We start from the raw sequence: 20,464 nt of genomic DNA, 5'->3' as shown, positions 1-20,464 counted from the left end.
CAAAGTAAATTCTCAATCAAATGCAAGACCTTTCTAGATTGTTCACAATTGTTAAAAATGTCCTACTCATATTGAACAAATAGATTACTTGACTAGTATGCTAGCTAAGTTTACAATGGGTAGAGATAATTTAGATGTTGTTTTAAAGTCTTCATGTAGAGTTACATATAGGCAAGGTATTGGATATAAAGCTCAATCAAATAAGACCAATACAAAGAAGTTTGCTAATTTGAGTAAACCTGTTAATCACGCTTGCTTTTACTGCAATAACATTTGTCACACTGTTAGAAATTGTTTTTACAGAAATACTGGTGTTCCAAAAGGTTTGTATAAGTGGATTCCTAAGGAACATTTATCTACTAACAAACAAGGACACAAATTCAAATGGGTACCTGTATCAAAGATCTCAAATGTTTTACAAGTTATCAAATGATGCAGTAGTAGTGAAGATCTCAAGGACGAACTAACATGGTTATATCAAATTTCTTGAGCATCTATAAGCGGTAACAATCATTTTATGTTTGCATTATGTATGATATGTACGATTGATGATTGTTTGATGTTTGTATGATTGTATGATTGATTGATTTTGATTGTGTTTATCTGAAAATCAATTTTTACGACTTTTAATCGATTGGATTATGTGTATAATCGATTACATATTGATGTAAGTGTGTTTCTGAGTGTGAAAACTCTCTGTCATACAGAAGTCAACTTTGCAATTAATAAAATCGACTTCATATCTCTGTTTAGGGCTTTTCAAGTTTGAAAATTTAAAATGGGCAAAATTAAAAGTATCCTAGTTCGCGCCTTTGTATATATGCAATTCATGACAGTGATTGTAAAACACAAAACCCTAGAAAATTCTGTGAAAGGTGATTCTTGAACGCTGTAAAATGGCATCGTCTTCATCATCTGGGCATAACAAGAACGTTCCTCCATCTGAAAGAAGTACAAGTCCTTCAGGGTGGATCAGTGACAATTATGCTAGAGAAAGGCACAAGTGGTTGAAGAATATTAAAGAAGTTGTTCAACACAAGTCAATTGAACTATCTTTGTTTAGGAATGAAGGTTTTAGTTTTCCTGAGAAGATTGCTTTTCAAGGTTTATCAACTTTCATTCAAATGAAGGGTGATTGCTATCTAAATCTCGTTGGTGTGTTTTACAACAATCTGAAAGTTGTAAATGATGATATTCATTCAAGAGTAAAAGGGGTGAACATTGTGATCAACAATCATACTTGGCTGGATATTGTTGGACTCAAGGATGAAGGACGCTTGTCTCACTTACCTGATTTCTTCAAAATAGGTGGACTAGAAGAACTCAAATGTTTAAAGATTGTATGAGATATCCAAGTAGATACAAGAAGGAAAAAGGATTTTTGCATAGGTGGCTGGATAAGGAAGAAAAGATTATTACATATATTATTATTGGATTTTTCTACGAGGAAGACCTCTTGTTTACAGGCTTACACCTTAAGATGTTTACATACTAAATGCAATAATGTTCAGGATACCAACCAACTGGGTGGTTGTATTCAAGGAACACATCATTGATATTGGAGTAAATGACTGGTGTAATCTACAATGTAGTGTTTTCATTAACAAAATATTGACTTTGAGTGGTGTTAATCTCACTGGTGAAAATAAGATTACTTGCACCAAGGTCAATCAAATTGGAAAAACGACGCTAACATGCATTGGGTTGAAGAAAACTGTTTTAGGATGGATTTTTAGTGATGAACTGAACCCAGCTAAAGTTCAAGATGAACAACCTAACTCTGATAGTGGACAAGAGCTACCATCTCCTATGACTGAATTTGAAAGATTTATAGCAAACAGATCTGAGAAGGTCTTTAAAAGAGCTAGCTTGATGAAGAAATCTCTTATAAGATTAAATGAGAAGATGATGAAATTATCATGAATTATGTTGAGAGTTCTAAATCTACAGAGGAATCTCCAAATGAAGATGTTGGTGAGACTAGTGAAGAAGAATCTAAGGAATCATCTGAAATAGAATAGGGATCTTGTGTTTACAACCTTATGTCATGAGTCTTGTTTTGTCTTGTTTGGTTGTTTGATGTTTGTCTTTATAATCTTTTGTAAAATGGCATTATAAGCCATTATCTTTTGATATATCTGATTGTAACACATTTTGGACTATCAATGAAATCAAATGTTTAGTGTTAATTGATAACGGTTGAAAAACCATTATTTTCATGCTTAGTTTTGATATTAAAACACACCCTTTATAGCTTAGAATTAGCTTGAAATCATGTGTTTTTCTTAAGTTAGAGAATAAGAGAGTCAAAGTTGGTTTTCTTGATTTTATGCTTGGTTTCCCTTGATTTTGTAGGTTTATTGAATGATTTGAAAGAAGGATTAAATTATCAAAGAGTTGCAGTGCAGAAAAGTCAACCAGAATGCAGAAAAGTCAACCAATCAACCAGAAAAGTCAACTAGTCAACCAGAAGAGTCAACTAGTTGACCAGAATGTTGAAAAGTTGACCAGAGCGCTGTTTTTCTGCTGCAATGAGCCTTAAGCGCCAGGCCAGCGCTGAGCGCCAGTTTTGCCAATTTTTCACCGCTGAACGCTGGAACTGATCATTGGGTGTCCTGCGAGTCCACCGTTGAGCGGTAATGGGGGCTGAGCGCCTAAATGATGGACTTGGGCCAAATTTCTGTTATTTTTCTGTGTTATAAATAGACCTAGTGCGGCGCCTAAGGTAATCTTTTGGCAATCAAAGACGTCCAAACCATCTTCTTCACTCCTTGGAGGCGGTTTTTGGATGAGGGAGCTCCGAGTCACCAATTCTAGGGTTTATTCTTCCATTCTTTTCATTAATTCCATCTAGTTTCATCATGTCCATGGTGAACTAAACCCATTTTTGTTAGGGAACAATGTAATCTTTTGAAACTCTCTTATATTGAAATTCTTGTTTTATTCATATGCTTGGATTATCAATAGTTTGGGTTTCTTATCCGATTTNAAACTCTCTTATATTGAAATTCTTGTTTTATTCATATGCTTGGATTATCAATAGTTTGGGTTTCTTATCCGATTTTAATGCTTGCATCGTTTAACTCATTCGGTTTCATGATATTTGACTTTGTCGATACGGGAACGTACGAGGAAGTCTAAAACTGATAGGAATTCTCTTGGTTAAGCAATACTACCTAGGAATAGGAGTAGGATGACCAATTGCATTAAACTTCAGTTAATAATGCATTATTAATTACTAAGGGAAACTAGGAACAGTAAACTAGTAATTATTAATAGGCTCTCTTCGCCGGGGAATTGGGTTTAGAGTAGATTAGAAAGCTGTATGACACTGATAATAAAGCGAATTTAATAAGAATAATAGATATAAAAGGGTGGATAAAGATGAAATTGTAAATCCCAACAACTCCATTAATTCATAGTCTTATTTGCCAACTGATTCAATTTGCATTTGCATGTTTAAATTCGGTTTTTGCATTAACCCTACAAATTATTCTTCTTTCAAGTCTTATGTGATCAAATCACATGAACGTCTAGGCCACTGAGTCCTTTGGGATAACAACACTCGGTCTTACCGTTTATATTACTTGATAACAATCTGGTACACTTGTCAAGGGCTTAACAAGTTTTTGGCATTGTTGTCGGGGACTCATTTGATTTAAACTTTTCTAGTAGTGTGAATTTGATTAAATTTGACTTGATTTATATGTTTATTTTTATTTTTGTTCTAATAAATGTTTTCTAGGGTTTTGTGCCTAATGCTTGCAGGATGCAGTACAGACAAGAATTTGATTATATGGGCACTCAATTCTACCAAAATGATTTCAACCACTGGTGGGAACTTCACTCATACATGGATCAAAGCCAATTTGGGCAAGCTGCTGAGCAATAAATTACTCCATTTAAGAAAAATACAAATTCTGACGAACTTTTTCAAAGGATCATGAATATGGAAATATATCATGTCAAAGGTGTAGAGGAGAATATGAAGAGTGACGAACTCTTTCCACAGGACATGGATACAAATTTTTCTTCTCTTAGAAGAAATGAGGAGAAGATAGAGGAGAAAAAATTGAGAAAAAGGAGGAGATGATAGAGGAAGAGATAGAGATAAATGAGGAGAAGATAGAGGAGAAAAAAATGGAGAAAAAGGAGGAGAAGATAAAGGAAGAAAAGATAAAGATAAATGAGAAAAAATAGAGGAGATGGATATAGAAAGGTTGAATGAGGAAAAAGAAGAAAAGGAAAAAGTAGTGGTTGAGAGAAAAGAAAAAAAGAAAAGAAGTGTGAAAATAAAAAAAATGAAATCAAGGAAAAATAAAAAGAGAAAATTGGGAGAAAAGAAGAGTGAGAAAAAAAGGAAGAGAGGTAAAAAGAAAAGATCATATGAAAAGCCCCATCTTCATCAAAAGAAATATCATAGGAAAGAAAAGAAATTTATGTGCTCTATGGAGATCTTCAAGAAATTGGAGATCAAAGTTCCTATGATTGAAACATGGAAACAGGTGCTTGGTGTTCTTAATTTTCTAAAGAAATTCAGCAAAAAGAAGAAAAAGAAAAGAATATCAAGAATAGAGAATCAACACCTACTGAGGGGTGTTTTTATTTTTCTATTTTTATCTTTCTGTTTTTATTTTTTCTGTTTTTATTTTTCTATCTTTATTTTTCTGTTTTTATTTTTCTGTTTTTATTTTAAAAAAATTTAAAAAGGAACGAAAATTAAAATAAAATAATATTTGTTACTATTTGATGAAGGTTGAAAAATAGTTATTTTCATATGTCAATTTGGACCGAATTACGCCCTTTACTACTTGGAATGAGCCTAGAATCAAGCAAAACTCAATAAATGAGTCTGGAGAGAGTCAAAATTTGTTTTTAGCGATATTATGCTTATTTTGCATTGTTTTGTAGCTATTTTGAGAAAGTGAAGAATGGAGTTAAAGATACAGATCGTAGACTCAAGAAAAGAGCAGAAAAATGAAGATTTGAAGAGTCGACGCACCGCCCAGCGGCAACTTAAACCGTCGGGCGGCCCAGGGCGAGGAGTAGGCACCGGCGTTGGCACTGGGCGGTTTTGAGGGAAACTGCCGGGCGGCACCTTACACCGCCGGGCGGTTCTGAGGCTTTTGGGAAACCGTCGGGCACCACACTTAAACCGTCGAGTGGTGGTCCGTTGGGCTTGGACCTGTTTTCTGTGTTTTATGATCTGTTTGGGCTTGGGCTTGTTTTATGTTATTTTTATGCCCTATTTAAAGGCCAGAACGTCTTAGGGTTTGTATCTCTCTCATTTTATTCTTCATCTAGATTCATCATGACAATGGTGAACTAAACCCTATTGTTGTTGGGGGAAACAATGTAATCTTTTGATNCTCTCTTTTATTGAAACTCTTGATTATTTATATGGTCTCCATATGTTTTGATTGATTATTGTTGGGTTATCATCTGTGCTTAAGGCCTTTATCGTTTAACTCATTCGATAACTGATGTTTGTCTTTATTGATATGGGGACGTACAGTAATGACATGAACTGGTGAGTAATTTCTTGATTTTGCAATACCACCTAGGGATAGGGGTAGGACGATCAATTGCGCTAACTTCTGTTTATAATGCGATATTAATTGCTAGGGGAGGCTAGGGATAGCAAGCCAGTAGTTAATATTAGGCTCTTTTCGCCGAGGGATTGGGTTAAGGGGAGGCTAAGAAAGTCGCATCACAATTAATTAATCAAACTAATATTCAAGAGGAGTAGGTAAGAAAGAGCGGATTAGATGAAATTGTAAACCCCCAACAACTCCATTCATTCATCCATTTTTGTGTTTAACCTCAATTGATCAAATTGCATTTATGTTTATTTTTCTGCACTTTATAAAAATCCCAAAATATTATTTTTATAGTCTTGATTGGTTAAGCAAAAGCACAACAGTTAGTGCCGTGAGTCTCTTGGAAAAACGATACTTGGACTTACCATTTTATTATTACTTCAACAATTTGGTACGCTTGCCAATTTGTTAACACTATTTTTTATATTTTTTGGGCTAATTTTGTGCTCTAGTGCAATGTTCTTTACTGTGTGCAAGATAAAAATTTGTATTAGGAGCACAAGATCATCAGGAGGTAGTAAGAAAGGAGAATTGGTTCACAAACAGCTTGATGTGAAAAGTGACAATCCCAAACCTGGCACACCAGTGAAATTCAAGAATAAGTTATGGGTTGTCAAGATTATCACAACAAACAGAGTGCTTCAGATTGAGGATTTTTAGAGTTGGTGACAAGGAAATTTCCCAAATTTTGTTGGTGTCATGAAGAAAGGGAGAACGCCAACCTAAAAAAATTTCAACACCTACTGATGGGTGTTTGGGCTTTATTGGGTCAAGCTAATGACGTTAAAGAAGTGCTTGCTGAGAGGTAACCCAGTTTCTAACCCAGTTTCTGATTATTTTTTTTTTCTTTATTTGATTGATTTTATTTTATTTCATTTTATTTTATTTTATTTTATTTTAGGTTATATTCTGCTTCTGATGGCAGTGGTGATTGCATCTACTGATGGATGCTTCTACAACATCTATTGATGGATGTTGCTATGAAAGAGGACGGTAATTAGACATCTACTAAGGGATGTCACTGTCAGCATATCTTCTGAGGGATGCTAGAAGATTGAGTATCTACTGAAGGATACCAGGAAGGTACACCTATTGATGGGTGATGGTAAGGTTTGCACCTACTGATGGGTGTTAGAAAGATTTTGGGTCAGGCTCGTGACGTTAAACAAACGCTACCTGGGAGGCCACCCAGTTTTCTAAACTTATCTTTTTAAATTATGTTATATTTGCTTCTGTTGTTAGAATAGGTGTTGATGTACTTGGTTTAAAACTTATATCTGATGCAATGGGTTAATGATGATTTATGACGAGTATGCTTGAAGAGGCTTTTATATTGATTGATGTTGAGATGATGTATGAGATGTTATATACAGTTGGTGGTTCACAATATGTGTGAACAGATGCATGATAACATGATTGTGATTATGATACTGGGCAAGATGTGTATCTATGTATTGGAACTTGAAATTAGCATATGTGAGGTTTTGAACTCCAGAGTTTTTGTTGAATGATTTGCTATTACTTTGAAAAGCATGAATGACTTTGCCCAGGTTTCTATGATTAAATCACTTGCTTGCATGTGTCATATGATCAAGGTCATTTTTTATTTAGCCCTTTCTTAGCCAATGCAAAAAGTTTCGTCCCAATTAAAAAGAGCACAATGTGTTCTACCCTTTTTGAACCTAAGCCTTAAACAGTATATGAAAACCCTTTTGAAAATCTTTGCCTTGAGTTAAGTTGAGAATTATTGGGTGGTATTGATAAAGGTTCAAGTTTGGGGCTATTGGAAAAGTTGAAAAAGAAAATATAAGCATTGAGTTAATGTGTTGAGAAAAACATGAAAAGATGAAAAAGACAGAAAAGATAGAATGAGAATAAAAGCTCAATGCAAAGAAAAAGGAAAGTTAGGGATGAGTGATATTGGTTATTAAAGAGAGTTTGTGCTTAAATTGTAAATGTGAATAACTCTCTTAACTCAAGGATTTTGTGTTCCAGAAAAACCAATGTTCTTCTTAGGCTAGCCTCATTATAAGCCATGAAAAGTCCTTGTGATGATAACTTGCTTGTGAGTATGATTGATTGTGGTTAAATGAAAGGTAAAGTTAATTTGTGTGACATTATAATAGTAGAGAGAATGAATCACCTCAATATACACTTGTGTGTTTGAGTGAAACACTTTCCTTGGTGAGGAGTAGTTCCAGTTATACATGATTGCATTTGTGCTTGGTTAATTGGTCATTCATGATAATAGCATCTGTTAGAAAGAGTGTGATAATGTGAACACCATATTAAGTTAAATGGGAGTAATGCATCTATACATCTTGACTAATATTTTTATGATAAGCTGAGAGTGATTACTTGTCTTGAAAGAAAAAGTTTGGAAAGTGTTAATCCATTGTATTGATTATTTGAAAACTGAGTTACATTTTGTTTTTCTTGAGGACAAGAAAAATTCTAAGTTTGGGACTGTGATAATAGTTGGAAAACCATTATTTTCATACTTAATTTTGATTTTAAAACACACCCTTTATGGCTTAGAATTACCTTGAAGTCATGCGTTTTTCTTAAGTTAGAGAATATGAAATTCAAAGTTGGTTTTCTTGGTTTTATGCTTGGTTTCCCTTGATTTTGTAGGTTTATTGAATGATTTGAAAGAAGGATTGAATTATCAAAGAGTTGTAGTGCAGAAAAGTCAACCAGAATGCAGAAAAGTCAACCAGTCAACCAGAAAAGTCAACTAGTCAACCAGAAGAGTCAACCAATTGACCAGAATGCTAAAAAGTTGACCAGAGCGTTGTTTTTCTACTGTAGTGAGCGCTAAGCTCCAGGCCAGCGCTGAGCGGTGGCGCTGAGCACCAGAACTGACCACTGGGCGTCTTGCGAGTCCACCGCTGAGCGATAATGGGCGTTGAGCGCTTAAATGATGGACCTGGGCCAAATTTCTGTTATTTTTCTGTGTTATAAATAGACCTAGTGTGACACCTAGGGTAATCTTTTAGCAATCAGAGACGTCGAGAGCATCTTCTGCACTCCTTGGAGGCGATTTTTGGATGGGGGAGCTCCGAATAACCAATTCTAGGGTTTATTCGTCCATTCTTTTCATTAATTCCATCTAGTTTCATCATGTCCATGGTGAACTAAACCCATTGTTGTTGGGGAACAATGTAATCTTTTGAAACTCTCTTATATTGAAATTCTNGTTTTATTCATATGCTTGNATTATCAATAGTTTGGGTTTCTTATCCNATTTTAATGCTTGCATCGTTTAACNCATTCGGTTTCATGATATTTGACTTTGTCGATACGGGAACATACGGGGAAGTCTAAAACTGATAGGAATTCTCGTGGTTAAGCAATACTACCTAGGAATAGGAGTAGGACGGCCAATTGCTTTAAACTTCTCTTAATAATGCATTATTAATTACTAAGGGAGACTAGGAATGGTAAACTAGTAATTATTAATAGGCTCTCTTCGCCGAGGAGTTGTGTTTAGAGTAGATTAGAAAGGTGCATGACATTGATAATCAAGCGAATTTAATAAGAATAATAGATATAAGAGGGTGGATAAAGATGAAATTGTAAAGCTCAACAACTCCATTAATGCATAGTCTTATTTGCCAACTGATTTAATTTGCATTTGCATGTTCAAATTCAGTTTTTGCATTAACCCACGAATTATTCTTCTTTCAAGTCTTATGCGATCAAATCACATGAACGTCTAGGCCACTGAGTCCTTTGGGAGAACGATACTCGATCTTACTATTTATATTACTTGATAACGATCTGGTACACTATCCAGGGGCTTAACATTAATTCGATATGTGTTGATTTAATAATGGAATCTAATTTAATCGGATTATAATCAATTCTATGTTGAATAAAGTTGAGTATGTTGTTGTTTACTGATACATTGATAATTTTGCGTATTCACTTCTTACCTATATGAATTCTTACATACTATTCTTCTAAAATGCTTTATGTACAAAAGATCTTGAAAGGTTTTGCAGGAACATTGCTTTTGGATAAACTACTGGAGTTTCTACTCAATGGAAAGCAATGAAATCGATTACAAATGGAGAACAATCGACTACTGGTTTACAAGGGTTATAAATTCCATTTATTGGAATTTGGTTATTTGATTTACTGATCTCGTATCATATACTTCTTCTTCAATATATGTCTATTCCTTGATTGATTGATATATTTGAGAAGATATTGAGATTGTTTATTGATTGTACTATGCTTCTTTTATTTGTTTGTACAATTTCTAGTTTTTATACAATTTCATCACATGCTTTTATATGCCCTGAAATCTGTGAGAACTGCATTGTGCATTTGGGTTTTGATTATAAAACATGCATAATGACAAGGAGAGCATTGCACAATAGATTAGATATTTCACATGCCTACACTTAAGGAGGAGATTATATCTTTATCATGTGATTATCTGTGATAGGGGGAGCATCATTGATTGATTAATATGTTTCTACTGATGAATCTCTAAATAAATGTGTATCGGCATATCATTATCATAGAGCATAACTTTTTTGCTAATGTACAAAGGGGGGAAAAGTTTGATTGCTTATTGCCTATTTGATTGCTCTGATACTGCTTGATATTGAGAGTATATATGTTGTCTTTTGGACTCTGATATATGACTTCATTTTGATTGCTCTGATATATTCATATATCTGTTCTGAATTTAATCAGTTGTTAAATCATTTGCTCTAATACATATTGATTATATGAGTTGTTGTGTACAAACATGGTTGTTAATTAATCATGGTTGTGCATCATAAAAAAAGGGGGAGATTGTTGAGATTGTTGATAAAGGGAGCATTGGTTTAGCTAATCCTTACAATCTCACAGAGCTTCTGGCTTTTGATGATGACAACACATTATTAATAACACATGTACTGATATATGATGCATGTTCATAATTTTCATGTCTATGATTACTTGAGAACATGTTTGTGTTGATTCTGTCATTGTATGAAAATTCACTATGTACTACATGAGATATCATCTATGTTTGCATAACATTTGATTGGAAAAGAAAAACCACATGCACCTTTGTTGAACTTATATTGTGTGGCAAAACAACAGTTTTAAGTCGACTTCATTATCAAGCAAGTCGATTAAAACTCATGGCTTTGCACAAACTTTTTCAAAATGTGTTGTGGATAGTTCTGCAAAGAAAGTTTTTCAAAATTGCATTGAAGTGTGACTTAGTCGACCATGTGCGCAAGCCATTCAACTTAGTTAGTTTTGTTTTGAAAATCTGTTAATGCTTGTGAAGTATAAGCTATATTTTATATCTTTGACTAAACATTAATTGTGAGTCAACTGCATTAAATGTGTAATCAATTAAGTTGGTCTGATTGTTGCTATCTATTATAACTGTTATATCTGACTATGTATAGTTGACTCCATTAGTAGCATAATCGACTAAGGGAGCATCAGTTTTATGATAAACTATATATAGACGCAAGTTTGATTTCTGAAAGAGACTTTTGGGAATTTAACACTTTCATTGATTTTTTTCAGATTTGTAGAACGTGCTAAATTCCAAGAACTCATCCAAAAAGACCGAGGAGATCATTCTTTGGTGGTTGCTTGTAGAGCAAATGTTTGTGCTCAAAGACAGATTGATCATACTGCACATAGAGGTGTTTCTGATACGTTATCAACTACTTCTCTCATTCTTGTAGAGCAAGTGGGTATGCTCAAAGACAGATTGATCATACTGCCCTGTTGTGATTACAAGAAGAGATGTGTTGCGTTCTAGGACTTTGAGGATTGTTCAAAGTGATTAAAGACTGCAGGAGAGAGGATATCTTGCTTCTGTTCTTTGTGTGTGTATGCCTATATTTTGGTTAGAGGGTTAGAGAAGTGCTTTATATTTTGGCGTGGAGGTCGCTATAGAAACCTTGTTGTAAAAACCTTGATCATTATAGTGCATTTGCTTCTTGGGATTGGAAGGACACTAGATGTAGGCAGTTTAGCTGAACCAGTATAAAAAGTTGTGTTTGATTTCTCTATCGCTGCACTTCTACATTTCAAGTCGACTTTACATTTTACGTAGTCAATTATTTTCCGCTGCACTTGAATTATCTTCTTCCTTATGATTCAAGAAACTTTTGAAAGTTCTCTCTTTTACGAAAAAGATTTTAAAAAGACTCTTACTTTTGTATTTCACCAATTCATCCCCCCCCCCTCTTGGTGTTGAAACTAACCCATTCTATTTTCAACACATTCAACGTCCAACCACTAAATAGCCAATGTTAAAAACTATCGGTAGTATTTTTGTAAATAAATGCAATTATTAAATGTCGTTTATAATTGTAATTCGACGTAAAAGGATATAAAATGTCGAATGCTCCTGCATTAAACATTAAAAGGTTAGTGAATTCAATAAAAATTTGAGCGGGATTGAAAATTCATTCACTTTATCTTAGTGCGAGAGACTCTCTTCTCTTCTCAAACTTTTCTCAAACGAAGTTTGATAACCATCATAGGTCATCTTTCTTTCATTTGATACAAATGCATGTTAATTAACTACTTTATGTATGATTATCATTTGTTTTGATGGATTATTTTCGTGCTCTTGTCATTCATAGACGCATTTTGCTTTCTCTCTCATGGGTGACGACACTTTATTCCAATGAACCTACCTTTTGAAAGTTAGTTTTCGTTTTTGTTTTGAAGAACTCATTTTTTGAACTTGTTTTTTGTTTTTTTTTAACTTGTTTATGGTTTTTGTTTGGTTGAACTTATTTATTGTTGTTGTTTGGTTGAACTTGTTTATTGTTGTTTAATTGAACTTGTTTTTTGTTGGTTATTGTTGTTTGTTGTTGATCATTGTTCATGCTTTATAAAATACCAAAAACTGAAATTTGTTGTTTTTTCCTTTTCAGATATCATACAGTTGTAAAAAAGGATCATAATTAATTAAAAAAATTGACAAAATTCGACGTTAAGTTAATGTCTTATATTGACAAAATTCAACGTAAATTTAACGTCTTTTGATATGATGTTGTTTGTGAATTCATTGTTAAAAATCCAAAATATTTGACGTTGTACGTGATTTTTGTATTAATGCGATATGGATATCCGTTGAAAGTCAACAGATTTCGCATTTCCTTTGAAGGCTTCAGCCATGGTAGTTTAGGTATATGTGAAATGGGATGGTGGAGGAAGAAACATGTGGTGGTGTAGAGAAAAACTCCTAAAAGTAAAACACATATAAAACCTATTTTTATTTTTGAAGACATACAAAATGCACTTTCTTCCTGCACTCTCAATTTTTTTTCATTTTACCTCTTTCATATGCTCTGGTGTAAAATTATTTCTAGAATACAAAATTTGGAAATTATTCCAAATTATATATTTAAGAAACTGTTTTAGAAATTATTTCTAAGTTGCACAATTTTAAAGTTATTTTTAAATTAAACAATCCGAAAATGTAAAACAACCATGATATTATAAATCCGGAAAGAATAAAATAGAAAAAGATTATGAGAGTGCAGAAAACATTATAGAGGTGCAGAAAGAAAGTGTCCACGTGTATGGTATTTTACCACACATGAACATTTCCAAAGAAATATTGATATTATTAACTTTCCCAACTTAAAATATACATCCTATAAGTGTTAATATTGGAAACAAATTTCGAAAATTTAAATTCTATATGACTATAATTTCAAATATATTATCACATAACAACATACTTTTATTACATAACAACTAGTAAAAGGCTAGAGATATCACATTAATAAGGGTTATCCTTTGATTTTTTTTTTTTTTTCCTAATAGATACTTCCATGAATAATCCCCCACAATCTCAAACACCCAAAAACTTATTGAAGAGTGCATGGAATTTGTTCATATCCTTGGGAGGAAGAGCCACAATAATACTTACCCCATCACCTCCTCCCTCGACGGGAGGAAATAACAGAACAATATCCTTCCTATGGTACACCACAGGACAACAATACTTAGGCTTCCCCCATGGAAACTCCACCTTCTCAAACCCTAATCTCCACCACGATGATACCAAAACCTCCCCATTTGGAAACCCTTTGTTCATCTCTCCCCAGTCAATGATCGACCTTGCGTACTCATTCGTCATCCTTGTTGCACCCTCACGCACTGTTTCAACCAACCTCATGAACGGCCATTCTTCTACCTCCCGACACGTTGCTGTGGCATACGCCGTTAACACTGCGTTACCCGTGTAAGATTTCGGCAAAGGAGGCTCCAACCTCGAACGTATATCCACAGCATACAGAATCGTTGATGACCTATTAGGGTTACTACCATCATCGCATGACAGTGCCTTGCATCTCCATATGTGGGCGGTGATAGCGTTAAAGCCTGTGATGCGTGTGCTTTTGTCACCACCAACTGAATTTCTCGCCTCTTCCTTCAGCTTCGTGATGTCGTTTGAGGTTAGTTTGAAGACCTTGAAGTGAAGCTCTTCCGTTGAAGCTTCGAAGATGTTGGACTTGGGGAGGTCGTTCAGTTTCAGCATCTCCGGGTGTGGGAAGGTGACACTTGGCGGGGATCGTGCCGCCAGCAGGTGCCTGTCATGGCACGGCGTCACGGCCAAGGGCTTTTTAGCGGCTATGGAAGCGACGTTGTCAAGGAAGGTCTTGAAACTGAGGCCGTCGAAGGTAGTGTGGCTTGTGGAAATACCAATGGCAAAACCACCACATTTGAAGGATGTTATCTGTGTCAAGAGACAACATAAGATGGTTACAACATTTTTTACAAGTTTTTCTATTAACATGTTTACTTAAGATAAAAAGAAGTCAAATATATTATTTGGTTCCCTAAATTTTAAATTTTAGCCTGTTTATAAAGAAATTTAACCCATGAATAAACTTATTTTTCTTCTTTTTCTTCTTATAAAAAGTGTTTATAAACCCATAATGTCTATATTTTTCACAAATTTTCTCTAATCTATACTCTCACAATAATTTCTATACAATAATTTAAAGTGAGCCCTTTTTAAAAAGTGCAAAAAAATAGAAGTGATTAATTGCTTTTCTTTAGACTAGTATGCTTCACAATTTTCTTATCATACCAAAATATAATACAATTATAAAAAAGTACCTTTTTATTTATTTTATAATTATTTTTTTAATATAAATAGTTATTTTAGTTTTAAAAAATAAATAAATAAAAAATGGTCAAATTTAAAATTAGTCATTTAAAAGATCAAATTATTACAATGATTATTTTAATTTAAAAAAATATTTATAAAGATGAAATTGGAAAACCTATATTATGTATAAATTTAAAAAAAAAAAACATATTAATAGTATAATTAAAAAAGTGACTTGTGTAAAAAAGGTTAAACCTCCTTTATATCATAAAAAGAAGGTATAGATAAAAACCTCACACAGGTTTTTAATAATAGTATGGACAAAAGAAGTACAACAACTAGCACTACAAGGATCTTTTATATATATATATATATATATATATATATATATATATATATATATATATATATATATATATATATATATATATATATATATATATATATAAGTCCAAATCACCGACAAAAAGTTTTATTATAGTAGCTATAATTAATAATATTATATATGTGTTGTTTTAGATATACACATAAATTCAAATGTTTTAAAATAGTGATTACATGTATTTCCAACACGGCTCTTAATTGGAAGTGTAATTGTAATAGTTCACTTTTTTGGAAAATGATTGGGAGTTTATTTAATGAACTTTATAATAAATAAATAATATAAATTAATACAATTAAAATTAGTTTATTTTTAATATTTGGAGAAAAATAAAAGTTTTCTTATGTAAAGTTATAGAGACAAAGTATACCATCTAGTTATAAATATAAGGGATATAACTTTTGTAACATCTATGTTAAAAGTTAAAAGAAAAAAAAAACTGAATGTAGAAATAATTAAATTAACATGCCTATGTAACATTCTAAGGAGCAATAATGTTGAATATAATAATTCTGAAATACTAAATCCAAATATAATAGAGCTTTATTTTTTGTTAAAAGATCATATCATATCTATCATGCAAAACTTTCATTAAGAGGTTTTTAGAAAGCTAAATTCTATCATCGAATAAAACTGAGATTAACTTTATCCAATAATAATAATAATAATAATATGAAGTATAATACTATCAAGTTAAAAATACGTACTGCACCTTAATTGTGTTGTTCATATTTCTTTTCTTTATTCCTATAAAAGAAAGTGAATTATACAAAGCAGTTAGTGAGTAACTATACATTAATCTTGTTCAAAATTGAGTTATTTGGTCTTAAAAGTTTATACAAGTTTTTTATTGTCTGAATATCATAAAGAACCGATTTAAATGGTTGTGACGTTGTAATCAAGGAATATGTGATGTCAACATCAGTTGGCAATTAAATTTAATGATACAACCGAAGGTTTGTTTCTCTCTTTTTCTTTGTCATAAACAAAAGTAATTTCTATAATTTTATATTTTCTATTCAACTCAAATTTATGTTTAATAAATTTAAATATAAATAAATTTCAATTCTTTAAGTCATGTAACTATTTTTAAATATATTTATATTTAAAGTGACCATCCTTTTCAATAAATATAATTAAAGATAATCTAAGAAAAACATGTTTTTTTTTTTTAATTTTGTATGAAAATAAAGTAGCAATCATCAACGTAAAAATAGGTAATTTTATTTATAATTGACAGCATTCAAGAAGAAAAAAGCATTTTTTTTAATAGAAAGATAATTAAGAATTTATATGAGATGAAATGTGTTACTATGCATTGTAGATATTGAGTTTTTTTTTTTTTTTATGGGTAATGTTAGTTGTTTATCTTATGTCAGTGAAGGAATTCAATCTATAATATATTTTTTTTCAAATCCATTAAATTATTAGTTGAAAAATTAAACTCACAATTTTTTTTTTCATTTTTTTCTTCTAATTTTTATCACTAAATGATCATTATATTTATTTTAGATATTGAGTTGGAATAATGGATATTGTAAATTGAATAAAAAGTTGAGAGATTGAGATTCATTTAATTGGAGGAACTTCATAATGTGACAGCGTAGTGGGCTAACTGTATTTGAAGGCTTTAATTTTCCACTACTATTATTATTGGAACTAAAAGCCAAAATAGCCTAATAAAGAAATCACATGGAAACACGCAATAACAGTTTTTTTTTTTCTATGTTTCTTTTTTAAAAAAATAAATGTTTCAATAATTATTTAGCTAGGATACTTTACCCTAAAATTAAACCACTTTTGTAGCTGATTCTTTTACGAAAAATAGTTTTTGCTCCTTTTGTTTTCACAAGGTTTATTTTCAATATTTGATCTCTCAAATCTTATTTAGAATTTTCCTTTCAAAATTTGTAATTATTTTTATTTTAAGACATACGATTTTGAACTTTCTAATGATCAATTCAAAACATTAAATCTATGCTGTCAAATATACCCTGTGAAAATAACAAATATGAAGACACTGAAACACATTGAAATGAAAAATAAAAATAAAAATAATAATAGTACTCTTATTATAAATTTAATATACCAAAAAAAAAAGACATAAAGGTTTTAATAAAAGTAATGCATTATCTTTTTCCATTTAGAAAAGTTATATAAATAATTCCAAAAACTTTTTAACCAAAACCAAACTTAATTTTGTAATAGTAATCATACATATAATATATAATCATCAAGAAACATGATTTAAAAAGCTTATATTCTGTCACAAAAAAGCTGTTCTAATAACTATATATATAGAAATTATAAAAAAAGAGATTGAGAAATGGCAATAATTAAACAACAAGGAGGGTAATTGATAACTATTTATCAGATATGTTTTTAACATGATTTACTAGTTAAAAATATTAAAAGTGATAATACAAAATTTTAAAATAAAAATGAGATCCATCACATTTTGCAACTTCAATAGTTTTGACTAAGTAAGAAATTATATTTAAAAGAATACAGCCGCATAGTATAGTAGTAAACATGACGCTGTATATTAGTAACATGAGAGTTCAATATCATTACGTTCATTTGATAATTGTAAGATGAAAATCATTATAAACAATTTTTTATTATTTATAAAGAAAAAGAAAAAACATGGCAAAATAATATCAAATAAATATAAAAAAGAATTTTACTTATAAAAATCTCATTATGATATATTAATAACTTTTTTAATATTTTTTAAATAATAGATCATGTGTCATTATTTTATTAATTTATATATTTAAAACGGATGAATCACAAGACAGTTAAAAAATTTCAAAAACAATTTTTATAATGGAAAATGTATATGTACCTGGGTAACACACAGTGGATCATCACCCTCTTTAAGAAAATTCTTGTTCTTGTGAACCAATTGTGCAAAGGCTGTGTTTGGATAATCCAAATCCCCTAACTGGTCCAGTTTGTATTCACTGGAAGCCACCACAAAGCCTGCCCCTTCTGGAGTAGAATCCATCTCTAACCTTTTGGTTTCAGGGTGTACCTTCAATCTTCCACTCAAGAAGTCATAAACAACAAGGGCATCCTCTAAGGCATTCTTCAGCATTTCAGTGACAACATGCGGAGGAAAATCTTTGTTGGCTCCGAAGAAGTGAACCGTTTCGACATCAAAGGTGAGGACCTTGTCTATGTTGGACAAGAACAAGGACTTTTTCTCAATCTCTTTGGATGGGAAAATCATGGAGGAGTTGTGGATGGTCACCTTAAGGTCTTCAAGTAGAGGAGGAGAATCATGGTCATAAGCAGTTCCCATATTTGTCTGTGTGCCTAAAGTTTTTGGCTCTGTTTGTGTTTAAAATAAAGTGGCTGTGTTTGTAATATATAGCGATTCCATGCACGTTGTTCCATCGACTCTGATTAGGTACACAAGTAGAGGCTAAGATTGTGACATGAAAACATGTAAAGAATATATATATAAGGGTTTAGGGTAAAGAATATATATATATGTGTGTGTGTGTGTTTATAGAGAGAGAGAAAATGGAAGCAAATGATCAAATGTGGAACAATGTGATTTATAAGACTAGAAAGTCATCCTATTTGTAGTACGCATGAGTCTGTGTATTTTGAATTATTGATAAATTTTACTGATAAAATTTAAAATTTGTAATTACCGATAAATTAATAACAACAAAAATTTGTTAATAAAATATATTACTTATAGATTTATTGATAGATTATAATGAAAGAATAAATTCGTCAATAAAAACTGTTCATAATTTATATTTACCAGCAAAATTTTTTCTATCTATACAATTTTTGTAATGTTTGTATACTATTTTATATATAGGTTAAGACATTGTAAATTTTATTTTATTAATTTATTCTTATTATTAACAAGAATGAAATATAGTCTCTCAACTCTATTTAGTTAATATAACTCCTTTGTAGTTATATTCTTAAATGCTATACTGTTCATAATATCGTTATAGAAAATTAAGAATAGTATTTTCTGGCTTAAATAGTTTACAAATTTATTGACCCTAATTAAAATAGACACTCATTGATTATATATAAAACTAATTATAAGTATATGAGTAACAAACTTCTATCATATCATTATTAATCTCCAAATAGAATAATAATGTATATTCTTAATTATAAATTTGAGAAGATGTTTTGAAAATTGAAGAGCATAAAAAAGTACAAAAGCAGTTTTCGGAATTATTGTAGTTTTTTGCAATTGCTCTTTGATTTTGGGTTGAAAACGGTCTTAGTGTATGTATGGTTAGAATGGTTTGAGAAAAGTATTAGTGTGACTTTTCATTAGCCGGCAGAGTAGAGGCAGTTGCTGTATCATTTAAGAGTTTGCTCTAAAATAGGAAGAGGTAGTTGGTAAGTAGGTTTAAACACAAGAAACAGGTTGGGCGTAGTTAAGGCTAAATTTGTTGGTTGGATATTGAAGGGCAAAGATGATGACGATACTTCACCACTTGCAATAATTAATATGAACACCAAAGCTTTTATCTTTTTTTCTTTTTTTTTAAATGAATCTCTAACTTTCTCCAATAAAAAATGTTATCACCTCACTATTTTACATGTTTATTTTTTTTTTTCCTTTCTAAATCAAGAACAACATTATCATAACACATTTTTACATTTATTTTACACAGAATATAAAAATAAAATACTCATAAAAATGTAAAATTTTATATTTTTTCAAAAAAGAAGAAAATAAAAAAAAATAAGAAAATAATGTAAAAAAATTAGATGTGTCAATGAATTAGTTTTGCTAAATCAATAACCTTTTAGTGTTTAAAATAATAGTCATATTAGTTTCCTTTTTAAGTTATGTTTTGTTCAAAATAATTTACCTTAAAAAGACACTTAAAAAGACACTAGAATAATTCAAAAGTTACATTTTTTTCTTTCGCATTTATACTAATTAAACAAGTTTAATAACCTTGTCACAATCTTGAAAGTTGATGGTTTGAAATTGATGGAATACATTATCTTCTATTGATAATAATTTATTAAAGGGTTTAAAGTCAGCAAAATTAAATATGGTGATTTTTGTACAATTGTTTTATAGGGTGGCAAAGTTGTTACGATTCATCATCTGTTATCATTTAATTGATCAGGTAGAATTATTTATTTATCCGTATGATTTAATTCGTTTTGTCTAATCTATCAAATTGATGGATTAAAGATGAGTCATAGTAAATTGTTTTCTGATCAATTTTTTAAATTTAAAAATATTTTAAAAAATTAATTTTTATATATTATATTATTTCAAGATACAAATATGTAATAATATTATAATTTCAATCATTAATTCTGATAAATTAAGTTTTAATTATTAATTATAATAAAATAATTTAA

The 20,464-nt window shown here is 31.1% G+C and overlaps 1 protein-coding gene across 2 annotated transcripts; it reads right to left on the bottom strand.

Moving 5' to 3' along the window:
• Positions 1-13,316: 13,316 nt before the first annotated feature.
• On the bottom strand, positions 13,317-18,638 carry LOC106775076 (fatty alcohol:caffeoyl-CoA acyltransferase). 2 transcript variants are annotated; one of them, XM_014662155.2, is made up of 2 exons: positions 17,940-18,638; positions 13,317-14,331 (listed from the first exon to the last, which is right to left on the bottom strand). In XM_014662155.2, exons 1-2 carry the CDS (start codon positions 18,396-18,398, stop codon positions 13,444-13,446), a joined length of 1,347 nt encoding a protein of 448 aa, XP_014517641.1. In that variant the 5' UTR covers positions 18,399-18,638; the 3' UTR covers positions 13,317-13,443. The 2 variants fall into 2 exon arrangements, with proteins under 2 accessions (XP_014517641.1, XP_022641488.1); XM_022785767.1 differs by lacking the exon at positions 17,940-18,638 and adding an exon at positions 15,804-15,836.
• Positions 18,639-20,464: the final 1,826 nt, after the last annotated feature.

Source organism: Vigna radiata, chromosome 1 (assembly GCF_000741045.1).
Source record: "Vigna radiata var. radiata cultivar VC1973A chromosome 1, Vradiata_ver6, whole genome shotgun sequence".
Lineage (NCBI taxonomy): Eukaryota > Viridiplantae > Streptophyta > Magnoliopsida > Fabales > Fabaceae > Vigna > Vigna radiata.
The sequence above is the reverse complement of the archived record's forward strand: the minus strand, read 5'-3'. Positions and strand labels throughout refer to the sequence as shown.